We start from the raw sequence: 22,660 nt of genomic DNA, 5'->3' as shown, positions 1-22,660 counted from the left end.
TCTGTGTTTTCAATTGGCAAAGATACTACCCAACATACACTAAGTCTACGAGCGCATTTAACCCAGCGTCGTTATCGTCAGAAAATACACGTCAAAAGCTGCCCAATCAGGATTTGACAAATCCATGTCTTTTGTTTACATCTTTTGGTTCCATGGTAAATATATCTGTGTGAACATCGAACCAGAACTAAAAAATCTAATAAGCATCATATTCTGCTTTACTCTGCACAAAGGCAACTGAACTACAAACACACGACCTGAATTATACTGGTGGTGATTTTTCCATTAAATACAGCAGCAACTTTTAATATACACTGTACAGAAGGTCAAAAGGTCAGGGTCCTGCCTCAGAACTGTGTCACCATCTAGAGCCTGTGTATGGTCTTCACACAGACATGCACACAGCCCTGACTGATCTGCTTGAATTAGCACATTCTAGTGCTAGAATGATGCTAAAAATGAAGCCACCTAAGACAATGCCAGTCAAATGCATTCAGCTAAGGCGACACCACTTCACAAAACGGACAGTGCGTCATCCTGAAAACACGTGAGATGAAGCAGTACAAAATAGTGAACTTAATTCCAACTAATCAAGTGCTGATCCTGGGTCAGTTCAGGTAGTATGGAGGTGCACAACCTACTAGTGTATTAATCATAATCATCATTCTGGAAAGAACAATTAGATTATTTCATTTAGCAAAAAAGGCGTACAAATAATGAATTCCATTTAGCAATATGACATTCGTAGCTGTTTCCTGTTGAGCATTCCGGGAGAGCACAAGCAAATCACAGCTGTTCCTGTACCATGACAAATGAAAGGTGTGTTTGAGAGTGTGCAATAATGAAACACACCAGTTGCTTCTAATCATAATTTAATCACTGCAATCAAGTTATCGCTCAGAGCACCTGAAACCCAACTACCATTGTTTCTCACTATTGGACCCATCCTAAGCAGGGGTTCGGGACTTCGGCAGTGCCCGATTTAACGCGCTCTCGGAGCCTCCACTTCTCGCTGTGCCCTGCCTCGAAGGCTGCATCAGGTCCTGGTGTAAAGGTGGCATGTGTTACTGCACGTCAACCAGGCGAAAAGTCGAACACGTGGGGGTACGGGAGAGGACGAAGGCACCACAGCTTAGGGCTTAGTGCCACTTAGTGCCCACCTCATGACCAACAACAAGTTTTGCCGACAAACGCACACGCGCGGGTGCATGTGTGCCAAAGAGACAGACAGAATCCAGAAGTGCAGGCAAGCACTAGCACAGCTTCTCTCCTCTCCGGCCCTTGCAACACTGCACACTTAGCAGTCCTGAGAAGTCCATTCCAGCATCCAAATTAATTACCTCTGGACAGTCTGTTAATCCTCACGCTTTTACACGAGCCCTGGTGGCCAGTCGATCAATGCAGCCACGCGGAGGGATGAATCAGTGTCCTGTCACACAAACTCTTTCCTCTCACTGCCCCTCTGCCTCTCCCTCGCTCCTTTTTATTTCATGCTCTGTGCATTTCTTCCTACATTCTGCTCAATCCACCAAATCTGCGATGGAAAACAATCCAGATTTCTTCTGTTCCAGCCTTGGATACAAGATTAACCTCCATTCCATTCCTCTGGATCAAGGCCCGCGGCAACTGGGGTAATACGCTGCCTTCTTGATACGTGACCGCCCCCCGAACACTAACAAATCGCCATCTCGCTGTGCGGCGGTTTTAGGAGAGATTACAGACAAAATAATAAACCTTGTGCATGTTTATAACACTGAGATCACATTAATGTCAGCACTGCAAAATAACTATAGGATGCTGTCATCTATGCCTGTGAGAAACTGAGACTATTCTCCTTAAAGTGATGTAATCAAGAGCAAATGCCCTTGAAAATTACACCATATAGAATTATTTGCCCTCAGGGATTTACCAGAGCATTGCTAGACTGGATTGTTTGCTTACCAAACCCCAAAGGTCCCCGTTATCAAAAGAAGTTGACCTGGCCTGTTGCGCATAGATATGGACTTTACTTCCACCTAGTGGTCAAAGAATGCAAACGTTACGGTTATTTGCTATTTTTGGCGCTTCTTTCCGGTTTCTACAACGGGCAAAAAAGCATGGGGCGGGGGAACAAAAATGTTTTTGATGTTTGTTATTAAACTGTCACTGTATATGTTTCATTTATTACACTAGCTGCAAGAAAACTACTTATTCCAAAACAAATCGAACTTATGTTAGTTGGAAAATAAGAAGGTCAGAGTATCATGCTGCGTATCAGAGTTCCAGGACTCAGTGTCGTGATGTGCCAGGAGAATGTCACTGAAGGACTTGTACTCCCTAGAGCCATACAGATTTCAAATAAATGACTTGCACAACAAAGCAAATAGAAAGACAGATGGAGCTCCCAGTATTTGAGTTTACAGAAAACTGAAAACACTGTAAGCATAAGTACTTCTGATGTTAAATTATGCATTTTCTAAATAGCCTGACTGAGGAAGACTATTCAGTTCATAAGTGTAGCCTGGGTTTATGTTCTGTGGGTTCCTAAACACGAAATACACTGTAGTCAAGCTATTACTAATGTTTACATTATAAGCAATGGAAAATAACCAGCATGCTTTAAAAACTTACAATAATCATGTGTTACACCAGCAGCTAATATTACTGACTAATCCAAATCAAACACACCATCTTATATAGCAGTGACCAGGCAGGTACTGCATGAATACCTCATGCTACTCTACTAGTATAACTCTCTAAATAAAAATATACACCTTAGTCACCATTCTAAACCTTTGAGTGTTAGCACTTTCTTACAAGTGGGGGGGACATGGGGACACGGACCTGGAATGTTATCCCTGGAATGGTGAATGCCAAGAAGGAAAATTCATCATTCCTTGTACCATATCTCCACCTGTGGAAAGCGCTTAGACGGCTTTAAAACACTCTGTATTTTCTAACCTACATGAAGTGATGGTGGTCAAAATGTATTTTCTGAACTGAGCTTTCATTTTAAATTCAATTATAATAAAAAGATCTTGTCTCAGCATAGCTGCCTCAGCCAAAATGTAATCACAGTGAAATGCAGCCACAGAACTCATCCGACAACTGGACAGTCGACCAAAACAACAGCGAAACAAAATCTCTCATGTCCTTATCAAATTGCCATGCGTCAGTTCTGATGCTTGTGTGCATCAGCCTGCCAGTACTGCACCAGTATTTATTTGGAGGTAACAGAAGTACCACAGCACCAACAGCCTTCATCTCATCTCATTTTGAGAGACATTTCATCTGTATGTTAATACTGGCCTTTTTTTTTATATATATCATTTCAGATGGACCAGAATGATACAAACCACATCCACGAAGAGGATTTGTACACAGATTTGTAGTATTTTTAACAGTAATGTGTTGGTACCAGCACAACTATTTTGTCTCTGCACTCCAACACACCCAATTTGAAATGAAATAATGACCGTGGTTAAACTGAATAAACTGCAGAGTATCAGCTTTAATTCAAGGATTTCTACAACTCTATAGACTAGCCACATCACAATCACAGCCATTTTATTACACATTCAATCAATCGGGACTTTAAGTAATTGGAAAAATTAACATGGACTTAATATATTCGGTTCTTATTTGCAAATGCTTTGTAATCCATGAATGACTATAATGGGCGAGTCACAGCCAGGGGTAGATGCTGGGTGCATTACGATGCTCTGCTGGGTATGCCACAGATTATGCCAGCTATGACACATTCAGGTGCTGCTCTGTCAGGAGGCGTTCTGCGTGCATTGCATACTCGGTGTGGTTCAGTTGGGTGAGTGACATGACCAGTCATGGATAATCCACATTTTGGCCATAAAAACTCCTGTTTCCTTACTGGGTCACCATGATGTTGTAAGCGGAAGTGTCACCCATTGCATAAGACTTCCTAAATGACCTGTTCTTAAGTCAACTGTAATATGACCCTCCTGTTGTTGAGCTTTACCAGTGGGATGGATTTTGTGGTATGTCCTCCTTTGTCACATCTGTTACATCCCTGATCTCCAACAGTTTTTCCTTCAGCATAAAGGTTTTTCTTACTGCATTTACTTACCTCATCCTGCTCATTTACTTACTGATGGAAGTGGGTGCAGGCAAAGTTTTAATGCAGGCCAAATTATAACAAATATGCCAAAAAGAGCAAGTCCTATTTCAGAGCCAAGTGTCATATTGTTGGAGGCTTGGTTTTATTTAGTACTACGGACCACGGCATGCTGGTTTTATTTAGTAAACTGTAGTAAATATGTGCGGCAGACTGGATACATTACAATGAATTTGTTGGCAATCTAAAAGGTGAGAATGTAAGCATTTACATTATTAAATTGTGAGCTTCCCAGGGGGGTAGTACAGGATGCATTTGTCTAAAATAGGCCAATTAGTTGCACATTACAATTTGACAGGTATTATAATGAGACGATGCAAATGATGCAGCAATTTATAGAAATGCAATGCAGAACACAGTACCTGAATGGTGATAGATAGATAGACAGATAGATAGATAGATAGATAGATAGATAGATAGATAGATAGATAGATAGATAGATAGACAGATAGATAGACAGATAGATAGACAGATAGATAGACAGATAGATAGACAGATAGACAGACAGATAGACAGACAGATAGACAGACAGATAGACAGACAGATAGACAGACAGACAGACAGACAGACAGACAGACAGACAGACAGATAGACAGACAGACAGATAGATAGACAGATAGATAGACAGATAGATAGACAGATAGATAGACAGATAGATAGACAGATAGATAGATAGATAGACAGATAGATAGATAGACAGATAGATAGACAGATAGATAGACAGATAGATAGATAGACAGATATTATCTTGACCAAGTCTTGACCATCACTGACCAGTCAAAAGTGATAACACACTGGTATCACCCTCACAATAGGACATCAGTCAGAAATCACAGCTACAGGAACTCACACCTGGTATTGATTTACAGTCGTGAGTAATGACTGACCATTTCTTATGGGGTAGTGCCAAAGGAACTGCTGTGATGGGACCACCCTCATCTTGGTGAGAGACCACAGATGTGCACAGCAGTAGGGGTAGATGGGAAGACGACTTCACAGACCAGAGTCTGGCCTACATTAGAGGATTCTTTGGTCATCCACTGAATGAACTTCAGTGTTGTGCCAGGTTGTTTGCCATTTCTTTATTGTTTTCAAATGAACCAAACGGTTTGCTTTTGTTTACCCCATGCAACATGCTGGCTATACCTATGAATGATGTATCGATTTTCCTTACGGCCATTTCTCTGGTCGTCGTGTTGGGTAACATTAGCAACACACTATACGTGTAAATGCTCCTTCCGTCGCAATCCGCACTCCATAACTCCCTCTTCCCTTACTTCTACTATTTTGTCCACCCTTCCTCACCCTGACACTCTGTCATCTCTCTCTTTGGATACAGTTACAAATGCTTTCATTTCTACACTCTCCTCATCAATGAATCTTCTGCGACCTCTCTCCTCTAGACCTGCTAAGTCCTCCCCACCTGCCCCCTGGCTAACAAACACTCCGCTGCCACAGGAGAGAACTAAGGACTGCAGAGAGACGGTGGAGGAAAACACCTAGAATCAGACTTACACTAATCTTATACTAGTCTTGTTTTTCCAAGTTCTCACTAGAAGCAACATCTGCAGTCATCTCAAGAGATCTGCTTCCTTTCATATCTGTTATCACGAACAACTCCTTATCCTCTGGACATGTGCCAACTGCATTAAAAACCACTAGGGTGCTACCAATCCTCAAGAAGGCCACACTTGACGGCTCCAACATTACCAATTACAGACCGGTATCACTTCTCTCTTTCCTCACAAAGACCCTTGAACCAGCAGTTTACAATCAATTATCTATTTTCCTCACTCACTTCCTCCCTTTTCAACAGCTGCATGATCCCAACCAGTCTGGCTACAAGCTGGCATATTCAGCAGAAACAGCCCTCACAGCAGTAAGGGAAAAACTTAATGCTGCTAAAGCTGCCAAACTGTCATCTGTTTTAGTTCTTCTAGACCTTTCTGCAGCCTTTGATACAGTAAACAACATTCCCCTCTCTGTCCTCTCCAGCCTTGGTATGACAGGATTGAAACCATTTCCATGCAGAGCCAATCTGGAGGGACAGTCCTATCAGGTAACATGGAGAGGATCCACATCCAAACCATGTAGACGCTCCACCGGTGTCCCACAAGGCTCAGTATTAGGCCCTCTTCTCTTCTCTTTGTATAATCCTTCTCTTGGTGATGTAATATCTTCTCATGGCTTCTGCTACCACTGCTATGCTGATGACACCCAACTATTTCTCTCTTTTCCACCTTCCGACACACAGGTCTCCACATAGCGTCATGGATGACAGCCAACCACTTGAAGCTCAACCCCAGTAAAACTGAGCTTCTGTACATCCCAGGAACTCCCAACCCTTACCATGACCTCATAGTTTCCTTGGAGAACACCCTGGTATCACCATCTGAAGCTGCCCATAGCCTGGACATAACTTTGGACAACCAGCTGTCGTTCTCAACTCATGTTTCAAATCGAACCCAGTCTTGCAGATTCCTCCTTTGTAACATATGAAGGATTCGGCCCGTTCTCTCGCAGGAAGCTGCCCAGGTGCTTGTGCAGTCTCTTGTCATCTCAAAGCTAGACTACTGCAACTCGCTACTTGCTTGTCTTCCTCTACGAGTCATCAGACCTCTACAACTTGTCCAGAATGCAGCAACACGACTGGTCTTCAGTCTTCCGATGTTCACACGCCACTCCCCTGCTGCGCTCCCTTCACTGGCTTCCAGCAGCTGCTGGAAGCATCAGATTTAAAAACCTTGACGCCTGCCTACAAAGCCAAAATGGACCAGCCCCTCCATACATCAGAACAGTATTCTAGTTCAATGGTATATTGGACTCTAACGTACTGTACTGGCTCGGATGTATTCTGAGTGTAAATGACAGCATTTTTGTCCTTCTAAATGCTGTAAATGTAAATGCTGCATTTCAAATAATCGGATCATTTGTTAAATCTGTTGCGCTTGACCTAATGATGAGAAAACACAGCTGGCCAAAAAAAAAGAAGTCAGCAGTGAAATGTCCAATAACAGACATGATTCCTATGCGTCATTTTAAAAACAGCAGAGTGCTGAGCCAAAACAAAGAACGATTTTGTGCAGTGACAACCTGTACTGTTGCTCATATTGTAATCTAGTTTCCATGTGATTAAAATGTGTAAATGTAATTTCCTTTTTTTTTTTGGGGTGATTTGTCAGATTTGCATATTGTGGTGTCCTATGGAATCGGTATCGGTATCTTAACTGGCTGACAGTTAATATTAACAACTGAGAACTGATGGTCGGAAACAGCAGTGAAAAGAATGAGGGGTTTTGTTCAAAATAAAGCTTATACTTTAGGCACTTTTCATTTGAGCTGATTTTAATTTAGTACATTTATAGGCATAAATGCCTATATCGGGGCGTCATGTTGATGCTTAACGTTACCCTAAAATTATATTCGCTGAATTACTCCTGGTTATGAGCGTAGCTGAAACGAACACAAACATATTCCCCGATGGATAATTACCACATAAGCTCATATTTTAAGCTTGCAATAGGTGGTCCCAGCTTTGTTTTTGTGTGTCCAGCTTTGTTAGAAAAAAGGCCCCCTTGCTGAAGGTGCAGGTCGATGTACAGAACGGATCACGACACGACATCCGCAGTGCTTAATCCTTACCTGCATTGGCAATCGCATCTATCTCCAGTTTGGTGATGTCACCTCGGAAGACAGAGATCTTCCGATTTAGTTCATCGTTTGCCTTGTAAATAGGTTCAGCAGAGGCAGCACCTACAAGACACAGATGTTCCACACTGCAACAATGTTCTACACGTTATGAAAACATTCCCACAAAGCTAAATAATGTGTAAAAATCTAAACTAAACAGGGCATTAACCACAGTATAATTATCACTGGATAATTGTGATATTTGTAGATAACCAAATCATCCATTCCTCAGAGCTGGAACTTTCACCAGAGCTATATGAGAATGAGGCAAAGTAGCCTTTATCATATTACGGTCCTGTAATGCTTTGCTTGTGGGTTTTGTTTCTATATCAGGTTTGAGATCTTAAATCACCTGGGTGCTTCCACACAGGAATCTGGTCCAGGGGGATGTAGTCAGTCCTGTACATCCCTCTCCTCTCCTGCAGGTTCATGGACAGAAGAAGCCCTGGCAGAGAAGAGGACATAATATGATATGGCTCAGTCAAATACGCATCTCACACAAATAACTTAATACAGCTAGATCGCATAATCTAATGTGCATGATGAGTATAGTTGGCCACATTCAACTAAAAAAAAAAAGGTGTCATAGTCCATTCCTTAGAAATTTTAACTAAAAGAGCAAAATAAAGTCTATATAGTACTTTGAAATGTTTAAAACTTTTATCCTCATCTTCAACCACTATATGAGTTCAGAGCTCACCGTCTTCTTGCTCATGTTAACTATCTAGAGCAGTGTCAGACTCTGGAAGGTCACAGTAATGCAGGTTTGTATTTTGTGATTTGGTATATCTGCCCAAATACCAAGCGCATTATGAGTTAAAGTAAAACACCCAACTCTGCAGTATCTCGCCCTCAGCTCGACACCCATATTTGCAGAAGAGGTCTGAGCCAATTATTTCTGTAGCGACCCATTTAAGCTTAGAGCCAACTTTTTCTTTCGGATTCATTATTAGCAAAGGGCTCTTTAACCTCTCTAGTAATGCGAACTAGAGCAGAACTCACTTTTTGCTTCTTCCCAGTCAGTATTATCGGAGTCCAGATTTAAAGCCGTCCTGGAGGCCATAGCACACAGTGCACTCGAGTGCAAGGTGGCACTGACGGCGGCGGACACACCGAGCGCCCCGACAAAGACGGCGGTTGCGCGGCGGAGGGAGGCGCCCTTTCTAAGAGCCCGACGGCCCTGCCACTCGAACGACTCTGAGGTCGCAGAGGTGGCCGAAAACCTCGCCGCTCGTTTCACTATATTTAGAACTCGCTCCGAGCTCCGGGGACTCGGTGTTGTGGTAGCTGGTGAGCCTTCGCCACTACGGACCACGGCATGAAACGAGCGGCCCGGCCGGTGCTTTGTGAGTTTGCTGGGGTGTATCAGGCTGCGTGGACACTTGTGTTCCGCTATAGTACTCAAACCAAAGTTTTTTAGCAGTGAAAAGCGAGCTGTAAGTTTGGATATCTGAAACGCCATAGCCTAACCTACTGCTGCCTTGCCGACCAATTTCACCACTTTCAGTCGGGTTTGACTATCTTTGAACAATGCACTTTTCGATGGAAACGGAGATTACGTTAGCATCTAAAGCTTAACTTTCACTACGTTATGGGAGCAAATAAAAATGCACAATTTCCCTTAACGCCGCGACGGACCGTACCATAAAATAGGGGTCCCTACATATTGGAAATTACCAAGGCGTTTAAGGTATCTTATTATCCCACACTGCTCTCTAGTGGTGAACACATCTGGGCCCATATTTTACTAAACTAATTTGAACTATTACTTGTGATAAGCAATGACCAGACCTTGGCTAATTGTAACAGTATTTTCTTTTTATTGGTTATGCACTAGTAACAACATTTATCCCGCATCTTCTATAATAACTTAAGTAAAACAGGCACTGTTGAGCTCTGTAATCAAGCTGTTGATTATAGTAGCCTACTCCTAGAGCCATTCTTCTACACATAGATTAAGAAAAATTTTGAAACATATTTTAGTGCAGGTGCAGATTCAACATTGTTCTTTGTAGTCTAGGCTAAGGACCCATTTTTGTCTGGGAAACAACGTTTTGAATAATAATAATTTTATTCATATAGCACTCAAAGCATTTAAAATGCAAAGGGCTTCACTATATAATGCCATGTAAAAAGAAAAAGATAGTTAACAAATTAAAGGGCAAATAAAACATGCAACAAATACAATTAATAGCATAAAATGGAAAATAATGATTAAAATGAAAAATAAAAATGCAATAATGAAAATATTATAAAATTAATGTAAAAATAATGTACCATTAAAAGAAAAGATAAAGAAAATAGTACAATTCTAAAGAGAAGAAACATTTTGTTTTTTGTTTGGCTGTGGTTTTTGTAGAAAAAATGACCTTTTTCTTCTTGTTGTTGTTGTTGTTGTTTTGTTTGTTTTACAGTAATAGAAAGAACCTGAGCAGTGTTTATCAATAATGGTTCAAATCTTTGGTGCATAACAGCAAAGTGTTACTTCACCACTCATTTTAAGATTCATACGAGGAATTGTGTAGACGGTTGGCATGAGATATTCCATTAATCGGAACAGTGTATCAGGCATTCAGATGTATGAAGGGGCTATACAGTTGAGAGACTAGCAGTAAAATGTTATAGTCATTTCATGTGTTATTTCCCATGTGTTATTGTGGCTTTTTGTCTGCCTCTGCAATTGAATATGGGACACACCCAGTGACGTGAAGCTGTGGTCAAACACTGCGCCGACACACAGCCCAACCACACCTTGGGTTTAAATAAGAGAGGGAGAGAGCCAGTTGGTATAAGTGACACACAGAATCAAGGACAGCATCTGGCAGTGCATTCACTTAAAGGAAAGGTAATTTGCTTTTATTTACAGAAATTTTCAGCATTCTGTGTTAATGGAGCAATGAGTAATGGCTCTTTGTTAATATTTGAAAATCTTAGTAGTCATTTTAAAACTCTTTAAGCTATAAAAACAATACATACATGCATGCATATAAATGTAGATGTATTCAAAGATGGTGACTGACATATTTTAGGCTACAAGAGTAATAATATAATTATAGTATTAGGTTCATTTCAAGAAACTTAAAATAAAAGTGCAGTCTTTTTTTTAAATAATATTTTATTAGTCCTCTTTGTAACTGTGTACATGTGAATACCAAATTCATGACATATTAGAATTTGTGACTATATGAAACTGTAGGATTGTGTATCTACATAAATATAAATGTTGCCCAATAATAATGATATTTATTAAATAGAAAATCTATGTTCTATATGACTCTATATGTGACCCACACACGCAAACTTGTGAACATGTATATATAGACATATAAATGTGTGTTGTAGCAGGATAATTAGGGGCTGTTGATGTTAAACTGACATAAGAAACATAACTGTGACTTCCATACAAATGGGGAAGTATTTGTCACTGTGAACCTGACAAGCTACAGAATATCACTGTCATGCACACAGGGCGGATGCGTGGTATGTGTGTGTGCTGGTGAGTGTGTGTGGGTATTAGCACACTCAGGCTTAGCATGTGACGGGACCATCACTTATTCTTTTAACAGCATGTGTTGTACATATAGTCAAGAGAACGCCTTGATGTTTTAGATACAATGGTGTGACTAGCAGGACAGAATGGACTGAGCGCATGAGCAAACCCTACAAATTCTCTCCAGTTATTCCTTCTAAACTCCTCTGAAATAACAAATACCTCTAATCCTTCCCTGCTCCTTTTTATATCCATTGTTATGAATTTGCAGATCCTATGTCTCTCTCTTCACTCTCTCTGTGTCTGGCTGTTCCTCTTTATCAGGATGGCAGCTTGGGACCTGTCAGTCACAGTGGAGGAACTGGGCCCTGAAGCCCCACCCATCAAAATCAGTGTAACCTCTGACCTCCACATAGGCGGGGTCATTTTTAAAATTGTAGAGAAGACACGTGAGTTATATGTGATATTCCACAGCCTGTGTGGGAAGGAGGGTAGCATACTATCGAAGAATCCTGAGAATGAATCAGTATCTGAAGCAGACTGCAAACTATCACGCTACACTGAAAAAGGGGATAATAAACCAAATTACTGTATAATAAGCCAAATCACATGGATTTAAACAGTTCACGCTTGAATGTGATTATATTGTGCCGAGTTGGTGAAGCAACACAAATGAACAGGGCACCGTTTAAAGAAACAGTTTATGTGGAACCAAAGTCAACATTTCAACCAAATAAATAGAATGGAGTTTTTGCAGTTTAGAAAGAATGTCTTGCCATAATAAATAAGTGCTTCCATTTGCGGTGGTGTCTTGCAGAGCTGCAGTGCGACTGGTCTGACCACGCTCTGTGGTGGGAGCAGAAACAGCAGTGGGTCCTGCGCACGTCCTGGACGCTGGACAAGTGCGGGATCCACGCCGACGCACGCCTCCTTTTCACACCCCAGCACAAGGCCCTGCGGCTGGGCCTGCCCAACGGGGTCACACTGCGCCTCCGCGCCTGCTTCTCCAGCCCTGTGTTCCGCACCGTCCACGGCATCTGCCAACTCCTCAGTGAGTGCTCGCCAAAGACGCTCGATACGCACGTGGACGTTAAAATGCTGTCTTAGAGTACCATCCCACCTCCAGGGACATGTTTACTCTCTTTTTCTGGTTCGCTTCCTGCCAGATATCCGTTATCCAGAGGAAATGTCTCTGCTCCGGCCTGTGGAGGAGAAGAAGAAAAAGAAAGATAAAGACTCTGCGGAAGATGAGTATGACCTGACCGGTGTGCCGCTGACCTCAGGTGCTGAAGATGACTGTCCATTTAAAATCACTCTTCCTGTTTTAGCACTGTTATGTCACGTACAGCCACAGAAAAGGGGCCATGCCCAAGAACCAACTGATGGCAAGGATGTGAGTCATCCTGTTGTCTAAAACCCGATCGTACCTGCCTCCAGGGTCGGTTCCAGTTCTGAACAGCGGCATGCCAGTCCATTTCGCTGATTCCCCCAAGACTCAGGCCATCTACAAGATGCTGGTTGTAAGCCAACCTTCTCCTTCCCCTGAGAGTATCGCCAAACTGTACAGACCGGCCAGTAAGGTGGACAAAACGCACATCCACACCAGGTACTGGAGGGCAGCATTTCCCTTACTGGTGCAAATGAGCGACCGATGCGATTTAACGCTCAGGGTTTCTGATCACCTGCAGGTGGCTGGATTCATCGCGTTGTCTCTTGCAGCAGGGAGTCCAGGAGAATGACAAGCTATGGCTTCGTTTCAAATACTACACCTTCCATGACATGGAGCCTAAGGTGGGCGAGTGGGCATTGTAGGCATTTCTGTACGTGCCTCTGCAGGAAGGGGGCGTGAGGTCGCTCTGCACTCTCTTGATGAGGTTGCAATCAAGCAGTTTGGCAGCGCTGTTCAGCCGTGTGCGACGTATCTCATTCTTGCTCCCTGCCCCGCAGTACGATGGCGTGCGCCTGACCCAGCTGTATGAGCAGGCGCGCTGGGCCATCCTGCTGGAGGACAACGACTGCACCGAGGAGGAGATGATGCTGTTCGGTGCCCTACAGGTACGCCGTGGTCCACGCTGGCGAAGCCTCCGCCTACTCTGCCTGCTCCACACAATGTGCTGCAAGATACACGCAACTTTAGAACTCTAGAAAAAGGCTGTAGCAATGAAGAACGTGTACTGCACTTTCTAAGAGCAAACTCAGAATTTTGTCTAGTAAAATGTGTCTTATCTTGTTCTTACTGCACTTAAAGTAGTATAGCACAGCTTTACAGGTTTGTTGTTCTGCATCAGCTCAGATAAGAGGAACACCCCTCCCCCATAGCATTTGTGAAAAAAGAAAAAAAAAACTCCAGCGGTACATGATGATTTTGCTCTTTGTTCCTCTTTTGCCATAATTCAGTTGTACTGTGTTTGTACAGAATCTTTATACCACACCATCTGCTCCAACAGCTTCACAGATCACCTAACACCGTACACATCTCTGTAACACCATACACATCCCAGCAAGCAAATCAGAACAAGTTGAAGGAATGCTAATCATTCTCTTCTCTCCCTCTATCAGTACCACATAGGCAAGCTGTCTCTGTCTCAAGAAGTGAACTCCTGCCAGGGCATGGAAGACCTGGAGTCTGCCCTGGAGTCTCTGGAGGTCAAGATGGTGGGAGAAAATAAAAGTGCAGATGTGCTGGTGAGAGCGTATTGTGACCTTATGTATTTGATCTCACCCTGCATTTTGACTCTTCTGGTCACTGACACAGTGGAGTGACAGAGTATTTGCAGTATTGAGGAAGTATTGAGGATGTTTCGAAATGTATTTGGAGGGTTTTGGGTTGTTTCATCTGCATTCCAAATTTTTTTTACAGGAAAACATGACCGCTCCGGAACTGAATGACTACTTGAAATTATTTCGGTAAAAACCCACTTGCCATCCTGGGTTACACCCATCCTTTTTCTTTGGGGTCAAAAAAGTTCAGTAGGTGATATCATTGTTTTCAATATTCTGTTTTGCTGGTTAGACCCAAGAAACTAAGTCTGAGGGATTACAAACAGTACTGGTTCAAGTTTCAGGACACATCTATCTTCTATTATAAGAGCAAAGACGAAAGTTATGGAGAGCCAATCCAACAAATGAACTTGAAGGGTAGGCTAACAAATTCACACACACATCCTTATCACACCCAAATACACACACACACACACACACACACACACAGAGAGACCAGACCTCAAAGTACCATAAACTATATTATCAAAAGACTAAATAATCACAATCTAAGCACACTTGAAAAAATGTGTTGCCTCATTTAACTGCTGTTTTCCTGCTTATGCACTGGACTTACACAATGTGTTAAAATACGTTCACAGCTGTAGCCACAGTGACTGAAGTAGAGTATTGCAGTCTCTGAGAACAAGCTCTTCATTGTTTCACTCTTTAGTAGCCTTAATACTAGCAAAAGTATTAGGTATTTCTGTAAAGAAAGCCAGTTCAGTAACATGACCTTTACACCATTAATACTAGAACAGATATTATCTACCACATAACTTACAGTTACACCCTGTCTAGGTAGGCTGCAGACTAAAATTGAAAGTTTCTCCTCAACCTCCTCAGCTCCCTCTGCCAGACCAAAATATACATGAAATCACCATCAAGGGAAACCAAATACACACTTTATCACAAATAAACATATTGCATGGCACGCCATTCAATAGTGTCAAGCTCCTTCAACGCATTTAAAACATTTTTTCACGTAGCAACACAAGGAAAAAAACTAACACTCGTTTAAAAAAATTCATCACCCACATAGCATGAAACCTCTTTTTGCAAGACACTTCACCATAGTTCTAATTTAAGCCTGTTGTATCACATCTTTGCAAGCTTGGCCAAAAACTAACGTCTACACAGAGAGTCCTCTGCATCTAATCAGAATGAGGTCCTTTATTTCTGAAGTGATCATCTACAGCTGTGAGACTGTGTGTGACCCTGCAGGCTGTGAAGTAGCTCCTGATGTGAACATAGCTGGACAGAAATTCTGTATTCGACTCCTGGTCCCAGCTCCCGAGGGCATGAACGAGGCATATCTGCGGTGTGAGAATGTAAGCGACCATACAGACAACATTTATGCTTCTCAGGCACCCTGGGATTTATACCACTAATGCTGTTGTGAAAAGAGGCTTTATATTGAGGCACTTTATGGTATAACATTTTATTTGGTAAACTTGTTTTTAGCAAATGCTAGATGGAATAATCTTTACATGAATGAAATTTAATAACAATTCTATAAAATTCAGGAGAAGCAGTACTCGGAATGGATGGCGGCTTGTAAGTTGGCCTCCAAAGGGTTGACCCTGCTGGACAGCTCCTACCAGAAGGAGGTGAAGAACATCCAGACCTTCTTGGCGATGCAACGCCCCAGCTCATCCGCCTCCACTGCACAGGTCGATGAGAGCATCAACACGCTGAGCCTCGTCTCGCCTCGCTACACCAAAAAATACAAGGCCAAGCAGGTATGGCCCACCCAGCACATCCAGACTACCGTAGCACCTGAGGCTGCTAATGTTTTCCAGCCGCCGATCTGATTAATCAAATAAAGTACCCTGAAGTCAACTTGAAGTTCATAGTACCTCATGGTTTTATACTGAATGGCAATACAAAGAACTGGATTTTCGGAATACCATAAAACAATAAACAAGCAAAAAAACAGAAAGAGATATTTGATTGAAAATCAACATATTTCCACACATTAAAACAGTTTGCCCACCTTTGCAGTTAACCATACGTATCCTGGAGGCTTATCAGAATGTGGCTCAGCTCTCCCTGATGGCAGCCATTTTGAAGTTCCTCCAGATCTGGCAGTCCCTGCCTGACTTTGGCATTTCATATTTCATGATCAGGTAGGAGGGCCTCAGATAGTATATAGCCTCAAAGGAGCCAAAGGTTCATACACTTTAGTATATATACGCTGTCTTGAAAAAGAGCACATGTTGCTCCAGGGGCCTTTACTGTACACATTCACTGAGAATATATATGGGAATATAGATACATAAATAGACCACATGGCCAAAAGTATGCAGATACCCCTCCTTATTATTGAGTTCAGGTGTTTTAGCCACACCCATTGCTAAGAAATGTATAAAATCAAACTCATAAATATGTCATCTCCATAGAAAAACACTGGCAGACCAGGCAAACTCACAGAGCAGGGCCATAGAATGCTGAATTATGTAAAAATCACCCATCCACAACTGTATCACTCACTAAAGGACTCAAAACTGCCTCTGGACACATCAGTATTAGAACTGTGCGCCAGGAGATTTGTGAAATGGCTTTTCATGGCTGAGCAGCTGCACACAAGCCTGAGAGTGGTGTAAAACACACTACAACTGGACTTTGCAGCAGTGGAAATGTGTTCTCTGGCGTGATTAATCGCACACTTCCCTATCATGAATCTGGAATTGGCTGATACCCAGAGAATGCTACCTACAGGAATGCACAGTGTCAACAGTAAAGTTTGGAGGAGGAGGAAAAATGGTCTGAGGCTGTTATGATACAGCATCCAAAGACATTTTAGACAATCACATGCTTCTAACTTGGTAGCAACTGTTTGGGGAAGGCACTTTCACGTCCCAGCATGACTGTGCCCCTGTGCAAGGCCAGGTTCATAAAGACATGTTTTAATGAATGTGGTGTGGAGGAATTTCAGTGGCCTGCAGACTCTGGACCATATAAATGCCCATGGTTTTGGAATAGGATGTCCAACAAGCTCATATACCTATGATGGTCAGGTTTTCACATACTTTTGGCCATACAGTATATGTTTCAAGGGAGGAAATTTCACTGGAGTTTTCACTTCACAGTGGGTTTTAATCATAATTTTGTTTTCAGGTTTAAGGGCAGCCGTAAAGATGAGGTCTTGGGTATCGCAAACAATCGCCTGATGCGCATTGACCTTGGAGTGGGAGATGTAGTGAAAACCTGGCGTTACAACAACATGAGACAGTGGAACGTTAACTGGGACATACGACAGGTTGGTCATGAACCTTCTGAATAAAACAACAAAACAACATAAGGTTCCTGGTCACATATTATCTTCTGATGTCCAGACAAACTCATATGCCATCAATAAAACCCTAAATCTGGCCACAATAGGGCACTGCTTGATAATGCTTTCTTTCTGGGATGTTCCTCTCTAACAGGTAGCAATCGAGTTTGATGGCAACATCAACATAGCTTTTAGCTGTGTGACTGCTGACTGCAAAATTGTGCATGAATACATAGGTGGCTACATCTTCATGTTGACTCGCGTACGAAATCCCAGCAACACTGTGAACGAGGAGCTTTTCCTCAAACTCACTGGGGGGCATGAAGCGCTCTGACAGCCAAGCAGCACAGAGGATCGTAAGCATTAAAACACTAGCAGCCGGACAGGATTCATTATGTGCATTCAATATGTGCATGGCTTGTTTTTTAATGAAATGAGCCTTCCCTGGCCCTCCAAAAATGAGATCACAGCTTGATGATGGGGTTGGTGCACCATCCAAAAAGAACTGCAGTGTATGCTGGATGTCTTTCAAAAGAAAAGATATATGACTCATCAAAGATAATCACTTTTTAAGGCCCTTACCACAGAGGAGCTGGGTGAAATTGTACAGTCTTTAAAACAGTGATTCTCTGGGTGTCTAGTTGTCATTAAGACAACTTAGAAGTTTACTCCTGTTTGAAAGATTTGATATTCTAACAACACAATTTCAACCATAATCAAACTTTTATTGTGTATACATTAAACTTCATGCATATTTATTGACTGACAAGTTTGTGCCATGTAAATGTAGTCTAAAACATTTATTCTGATCCATGACACAGAAAAACAATTTGTGCAGGAATATCTCTGGAAACAAAACAAGATGTGGGCACAATATTTTTATGTTCTCTACTTATGAATATAAATTAACATTTTGAATTACTTCACAATAAATAAAGACAAAATAAGATTTCCCGTTGCACTGTTTTTATTGTTAGAGTAGACTGGCATTGAAGCTGCTGTACTTATTCAGTTGACAGATAGGGAAACAGCTGGCTATCATTTTCACCACAATGTGTGTTACATTGAACAGCAGTGTCTTGTATCATCACAGAAAAGCTTCCTTATCGCTGTGCTCCATCATCTGGGCTTCTGCTGACCAGACCACAGCCAGTAACTGCCTCCTGTTAGATACTGCTAGCTCACTTTAACATTCGACTTAATATGACCAAGCTTCTTTGACATACAGTTTATACAAAGTTTAATACCTTACAGTATCCATCTGATGTCTAGGATGTTTTACATGGACTGAACTTCATTAAAGGTCCATGTTGTAAAGCATCATTCATGGGATATTTTAGGTTCTGACAAAGATCAGTGTTTCCAACTTTTAGTGATACAACCATTTGTTACTGCAGTTCGAGTTCACATACTGTAATGAAAAGACAGAAGCCACAGTGAGTGATTCTGAATTGAATGACTCATATTCTGATTCAGATGTAAAATGAAGCTGAACGAGCTGATGTGGGAAACTCACAGGAAGGTTTCAGTCTCTGTGCACGGGAAAAATATCGTGGCGACAACAGCCCGCCAGCGCCACCTGGTGTCAACAGGACTCCATTTTCAGACCAGTAGAATTGAATTCCATCTGAAAGATAAAAAATTAAATCTAACAGTTCAGTTGACTCTAAAGCCATGTAAGGATAAGAACATTGCTGTTGCTCATTTGTACCTGAGAGAGCTTTTGGGACATCAATGTACACAGCTAAATCACAATTCCTTCTCATACCTGGCAAAAGAGAAAATATATTTTCATTTATAAATGAAAAAAATTATAAGATACAGGTGCAGTTAATCTCTTGGTCAAGTTCCTTATCCATTGAACATCTGCAGATTATTAGACTTGTTATATAGGAACAGAATATGATCTGTTCTTTTCTTTCCCCAGTAATTGGATCCACAATTGTCCACATTCTAAACGACCTAAAGCTTAAACTTTCAGCACATCAGCTTACCAGGAACATTGTGTTGTACTCTAATATAGATGTTATAAATGCATGTGCTAGTTTAGTTATGTGAAACTAGTTTATGCTTTTTTTCTTACAATATTCATATGAAGATATTAAAGCTATATGGGACTTAAACAACAGGCCAGAATCAAGGGTTCTATAATGAACCATAAGAACTTTGGGTTGTACAAAAAGACCATTAATGTCTAGGGTAGAAAGGAGAACACAACTGCAAGCAGACTTAATGCTAAAGATGCATACTTCTGCCAACTCAGAATTTATGGCAAGGATATTTCTAGCCAACCAGGCCTTAATGTCTTCCATTTTGCACAACTGTAAATGAACCTGAATGAACTAATAATTATAAATGTGTATTGTCAATATAATATGTAAAGCCAACATTGTGTTTGCAAATTAAAAGCCCAAAAGACTGTATATAAATAGGGAAGGACAGGCCTAAAATACATTTCTGTTGTATTGATTAACACCTGTATAACTTTACGTTTATTAGAACAACTTCAAGTTCATTAGCAGTAATTATTGCAACAAAGTTACAATCAGGAGCAACAAAAGATCACGGATCACTTAACGTGCTAACGCTACTTTAGTGTGTGCTGACACTGCTTTAGCATGTGTTGACACCATGCAGCGTTAGTGTGTGCTGTTTGTTCTACTCTAAAAGGAGAAGCCTGTTGGGCAACAACAGAAAATGTGTGTAGGATGATAAGTGCAGAGACACGAGGAGTCACGATGTTGTTCGTTAAGGAAATGCTTAACAATGGCTTATTTGAAAAATGTAAAGACATGGCCCAGACTAAGTAAAAAATTCATTATACATCAGTATAATGAATATAAAAATTAATTATACATCAGTCTCCTGACTGTTTATTTCCAGCACCTGCAGCAGTTCTTCTGTGATTTTTGGCAAGCAGCTGCCTAATTTGATCCCTTATAAATATAAAGAAATCATCATCTGGAAAGAAATAAAAGAAATATAAAGAAATCATCATCCCATCTTCCTTATCTCCTAAGATACAGCTTATCTTCTTTACCACTTAATCAAATAAAATCAACGAATCAAACATCTTTCTCCCACCACTAATAACTTGGCCTTCTCCAGGCAACCCTGGTGCCAGGTGTATGTGTGTTCTCTTCATTCTATTCAGACCCTGGCTGCGTATAGCGTCCCAGTGCTTCATGTAAGAACCATGGACAGCCTCCCGTGGACAGTCTGGAGCATCAGACACTACTGCTTTCAGCTCCAGATCTTCAACCTAAACAAGACATGATTTGATGTCAGGAGACCCAAAACATGCTATGACAACAAATAAATAAATACAAATGTAAAAAGAAAAAAAAAAATCTGACATCTAGTATGTCAAAGATACGGCAAAACGACAAAAATGATGATCGTGTAAAGAGTTTAAAAAAACCCAATATGAATTCAAGTAATCCTGTATTTTTGTCAGTTTTTCAGGACATATATTTATATCTGAACCTGTCCTGTGAAGAAGAAAGCGACTGACCACACTGACCTGTACAGAATGTCCCTGATTGGCCCGGATCTGCAGACGTCCACTCTCAGGATGGTTCTGCAGTTTGAAGCGCCGCTTGTCATTTGTGGTCACCACTCTCTCTAAATCTTCCAATGAAAATGATCTAAACTGTTGATGTCTGAGAAGTTCATCCACAAATATAAAACCATCTGAACCCAGCAACAGGAAAAGAAACAAACAGGAGTAATTATAACTTGTTTAAAGCATATACAATGGCTAGACAGTTTATTAGGTACACCTACTCTGCATCTATATTTATCAGCACTTTTCATATCATATGTACTCAGATATTAACTCACACGTTAGCTTCTCTACACAATTGTGATTGTGATATTTCCACTGGCAACATTCATGAGTAACCTGTTAAAAGGTCAGCAGGTCATGCCTGGATATTTCTTTGTTTACTCCATATAGAAAAGTTTTCCTTCTTTTGACATTGGCATCTTTTTGTGTTGTCTGTCTACGTAACAGCTTCAGTCATGTTGAAGGTGAAGCTCCCCGCTGCCCAGATGGTAAGTATTCCATCCATAAGTCCTAACTGTGTTTCAGCGTGTTTAAAGTTATTGTGAAACCCTGGCCTGAGAATTAGGAACCATACCCATGTTCTTCAATCTGTCTTACAAAATATCAATAACATTCTGGAAAACAAAGAGCATTGTACTTCTATCATGTTAACGTTTACTAGAGTGTTACATTTATGGCATTTAGCTGACATTGTTATTCAAAGTGACTGACAATTATAAGTGAAAACAACTTTAACTGAGGGTTAAGGGCCGTGCTTAGGAGCCCAACAGTGGCAATTTGGCAGCAGAAGGTCTTAAAAAAGCAACCTTCTGCTTACTAGTCAAGTACCTTAACCACTGAACTACCACTGCACAGAATTGAGTGTTCTTAAGTAGGCATCTACTGTCCAAGTAAATAACTGATTTCTTGGATGGCCTCAGAGTTTTGCACAGCATCAGTTTATGCTACATTCACAGGAACAGTATTTACAAGTGTTTTTATTGTATAAATCTATACGAAAAGCCTTCGTATTCGGCCTAAACTAGGTAACTCATAAAGAGTCTTGAAAACGTAGTTAGAATGTGCTCAGGGTACAGGGTCTTTGAATTTTCAGTATAGTAATGGTGTCAGGAACGGTGACTTACAACTTATAGGTTAACTGAATGTAAAATGTAGGCATACATGTTAGGCATACCTATACGGTAAGGTCTGTCTAATAAAATGATAACCTTATTTAAACAAAAAGTGAACCACTGCGGCATACTCACACACCTGAACTCATGTGAAGCCCCATTTGACAGGCACCATGTCTCAGGGCATAAGACAGGGATTTTGACAAACGTACATCTCTGCCCTAATAGAAAGGCATAGATTAGACTCGGCTAGTTAGCACATTCAAAAGTGAAGTTAACTGAAATAGCCAACTCTCCGCACCTCGTCTCGGGTTCCGTGCCCTCCTCGTCGTGTTTTGCCTTTCTCTTGATGTTGACCGTCCATTTACGTGTCAGCTGGGGGAAAAAATGTTTTAAAGAGGAAACTTCAAACATTAAAAATGTCGTGCCCTATAAAGCTGCTCTTCCAGCTAGCTAGCAGAGCTGAGCGTGAGGCTCCTTTAGTAGGCTATTTACACGGAACAAAAACAGTGAAGTACAGCTGTAGTTCCTCCTCCTTACCGCTAGATGACCTAAACGAGCTCGAAATATGCGGGGTTAAAACTAAATTCTAATGGAAAGAAGCAGAATGACAGAAAACATTTAATTCTCTACG

At 41.3% G+C, this 22,660-nt stretch overlaps 3 protein-coding genes across 4 annotated transcripts in view; 1 reads left to right on the top strand and 2 right to left on the bottom strand.

Moving 5' to 3' along the window:
• The window catches only part of macrod1 (mono-ADP ribosylhydrolase 1), a 61,797-nt gene extending 52,500 nt beyond the window's left edge, over positions 1 to 9,297 (bottom strand). For both annotated transcript variants that reach the window (XM_027003562.2, XM_027003561.2), the window contains exons 1-3: positions 8,822 to 9,297; positions 8,172 to 8,264; positions 7,772 to 7,882 (exon numbers count right to left, since the gene is read on the bottom strand). In XM_027003562.2, coding sequence (XP_026859363.2) covers positions 7,772 to 7,882; positions 8,172 to 8,264; positions 8,822 to 9,281 — 664 coding nt within the window. In that variant the 5' untranslated portion in view covers positions 9,282 to 9,297. The remainder of the gene's footprint in view (positions 1 to 7,771; positions 7,883 to 8,171; positions 8,265 to 8,821) is intronic.
• Positions 9,298 to 9,420: 123 nt separating this feature from the next.
• fermt3b (fermitin family member 3b) lies at positions 9,421 to 18,295 on the top strand. Its single transcript, XM_027003560.2, has 16 exons — positions 9,421 to 9,509; positions 10,521 to 10,664; positions 11,634 to 11,758; positions 12,127 to 12,360; positions 12,476 to 12,592; positions 12,747 to 12,915; positions 12,998 to 13,100; positions 13,257 to 13,364; positions 13,869 to 13,994; positions 14,170 to 14,216; positions 14,323 to 14,447; positions 15,294 to 15,400; positions 15,596 to 15,811; positions 16,074 to 16,198; positions 17,190 to 17,331; positions 17,501 to 18,295. The coding sequence occupies exons 3-16, from the start codon at positions 11,635 to 11,637 to the stop codon at positions 17,678 to 17,680; spliced, it is 1,923 nt and encodes a 640-aa protein (XP_026859361.2). The 5' UTR covers positions 9,421 to 9,509; positions 10,521 to 10,664; position 11,634; the 3' UTR covers positions 17,681 to 18,295.
• trpt1 (tRNA phosphotransferase 1) lies at positions 18,291 to 22,543 on the bottom strand. Its single transcript, XM_027003657.2, has 7 exons — positions 22,328 to 22,543; positions 22,166 to 22,247; positions 20,870 to 21,039; positions 20,431 to 20,608; positions 19,058 to 19,114; positions 18,863 to 18,973; positions 18,291 to 18,757 (listed from the first exon to the last, which is right to left on the bottom strand). Exons 1-7 carry the CDS (start codon positions 22,388 to 22,390, stop codon positions 18,735 to 18,737), a joined length of 684 nt encoding a protein of 227 aa, XP_026859458.2. The 5' UTR covers positions 22,391 to 22,543; the 3' UTR covers positions 18,291 to 18,734.
• Between the last annotated feature and the right edge of the window lie 117 nt (positions 22,544 to 22,660).

Source organism: Electrophorus electricus, chromosome 12 (genome assembly GCF_013358815.1).
Source record: "Electrophorus electricus isolate fEleEle1 chromosome 12, fEleEle1.pri, whole genome shotgun sequence".
Classification (NCBI taxonomy): Eukaryota; Metazoa; Chordata; class Actinopteri; order Gymnotiformes; family Gymnotidae; genus Electrophorus; species Electrophorus electricus.
Note: the sequence above shows the minus strand (reverse complement) of the source record. Positions and strands in the feature narration are given on the sequence as shown.

Bases quoted from the DNA above. Each gene is read 5' to 3' on its own strand.
- fermt3b (XM_027003560.2), top strand. From the start codon at position 11,635: ATGGCAGCTTGGGACCTGTCAGTCACAGTGGAGGAACTGGGCCCTGAA. The intron at 12,361-12,475 runs GTGAGTGCTCGC...GCTTCCTGCCAG, and splicing joins CGGCATCTGCCAACTCCTCA to ATATCCGTTATCCAGAGGAA. The intron at 14,448-15,293 runs GTAGGCTAACAA...GTGACCCTGCAG, and splicing joins CCAACAAATGAACTTGAAGG to GCTGTGAAGTAGCTCCTGAT.
- trpt1 (XM_027003657.2), bottom strand. From the start codon at position 22,390: ATGGACGGTCAACATCAAGAGAAAGGCAAAACACGACGAGGAGGGCAC. The intron at 18,974-19,057 runs GTACAAATGAGC...TTTATCTTTCAG, and splicing joins TGTCCCAAAAGCTCTCTCAG to ATGGAATTCAATTCTACTGG. The intron at 18,758-18,862 runs GTGAGTTTCCCA...TTTTCATTACAG, and splicing joins ACAGAGACTGAAACCTTCCT to TATGTGAACTCGAACTGCAG.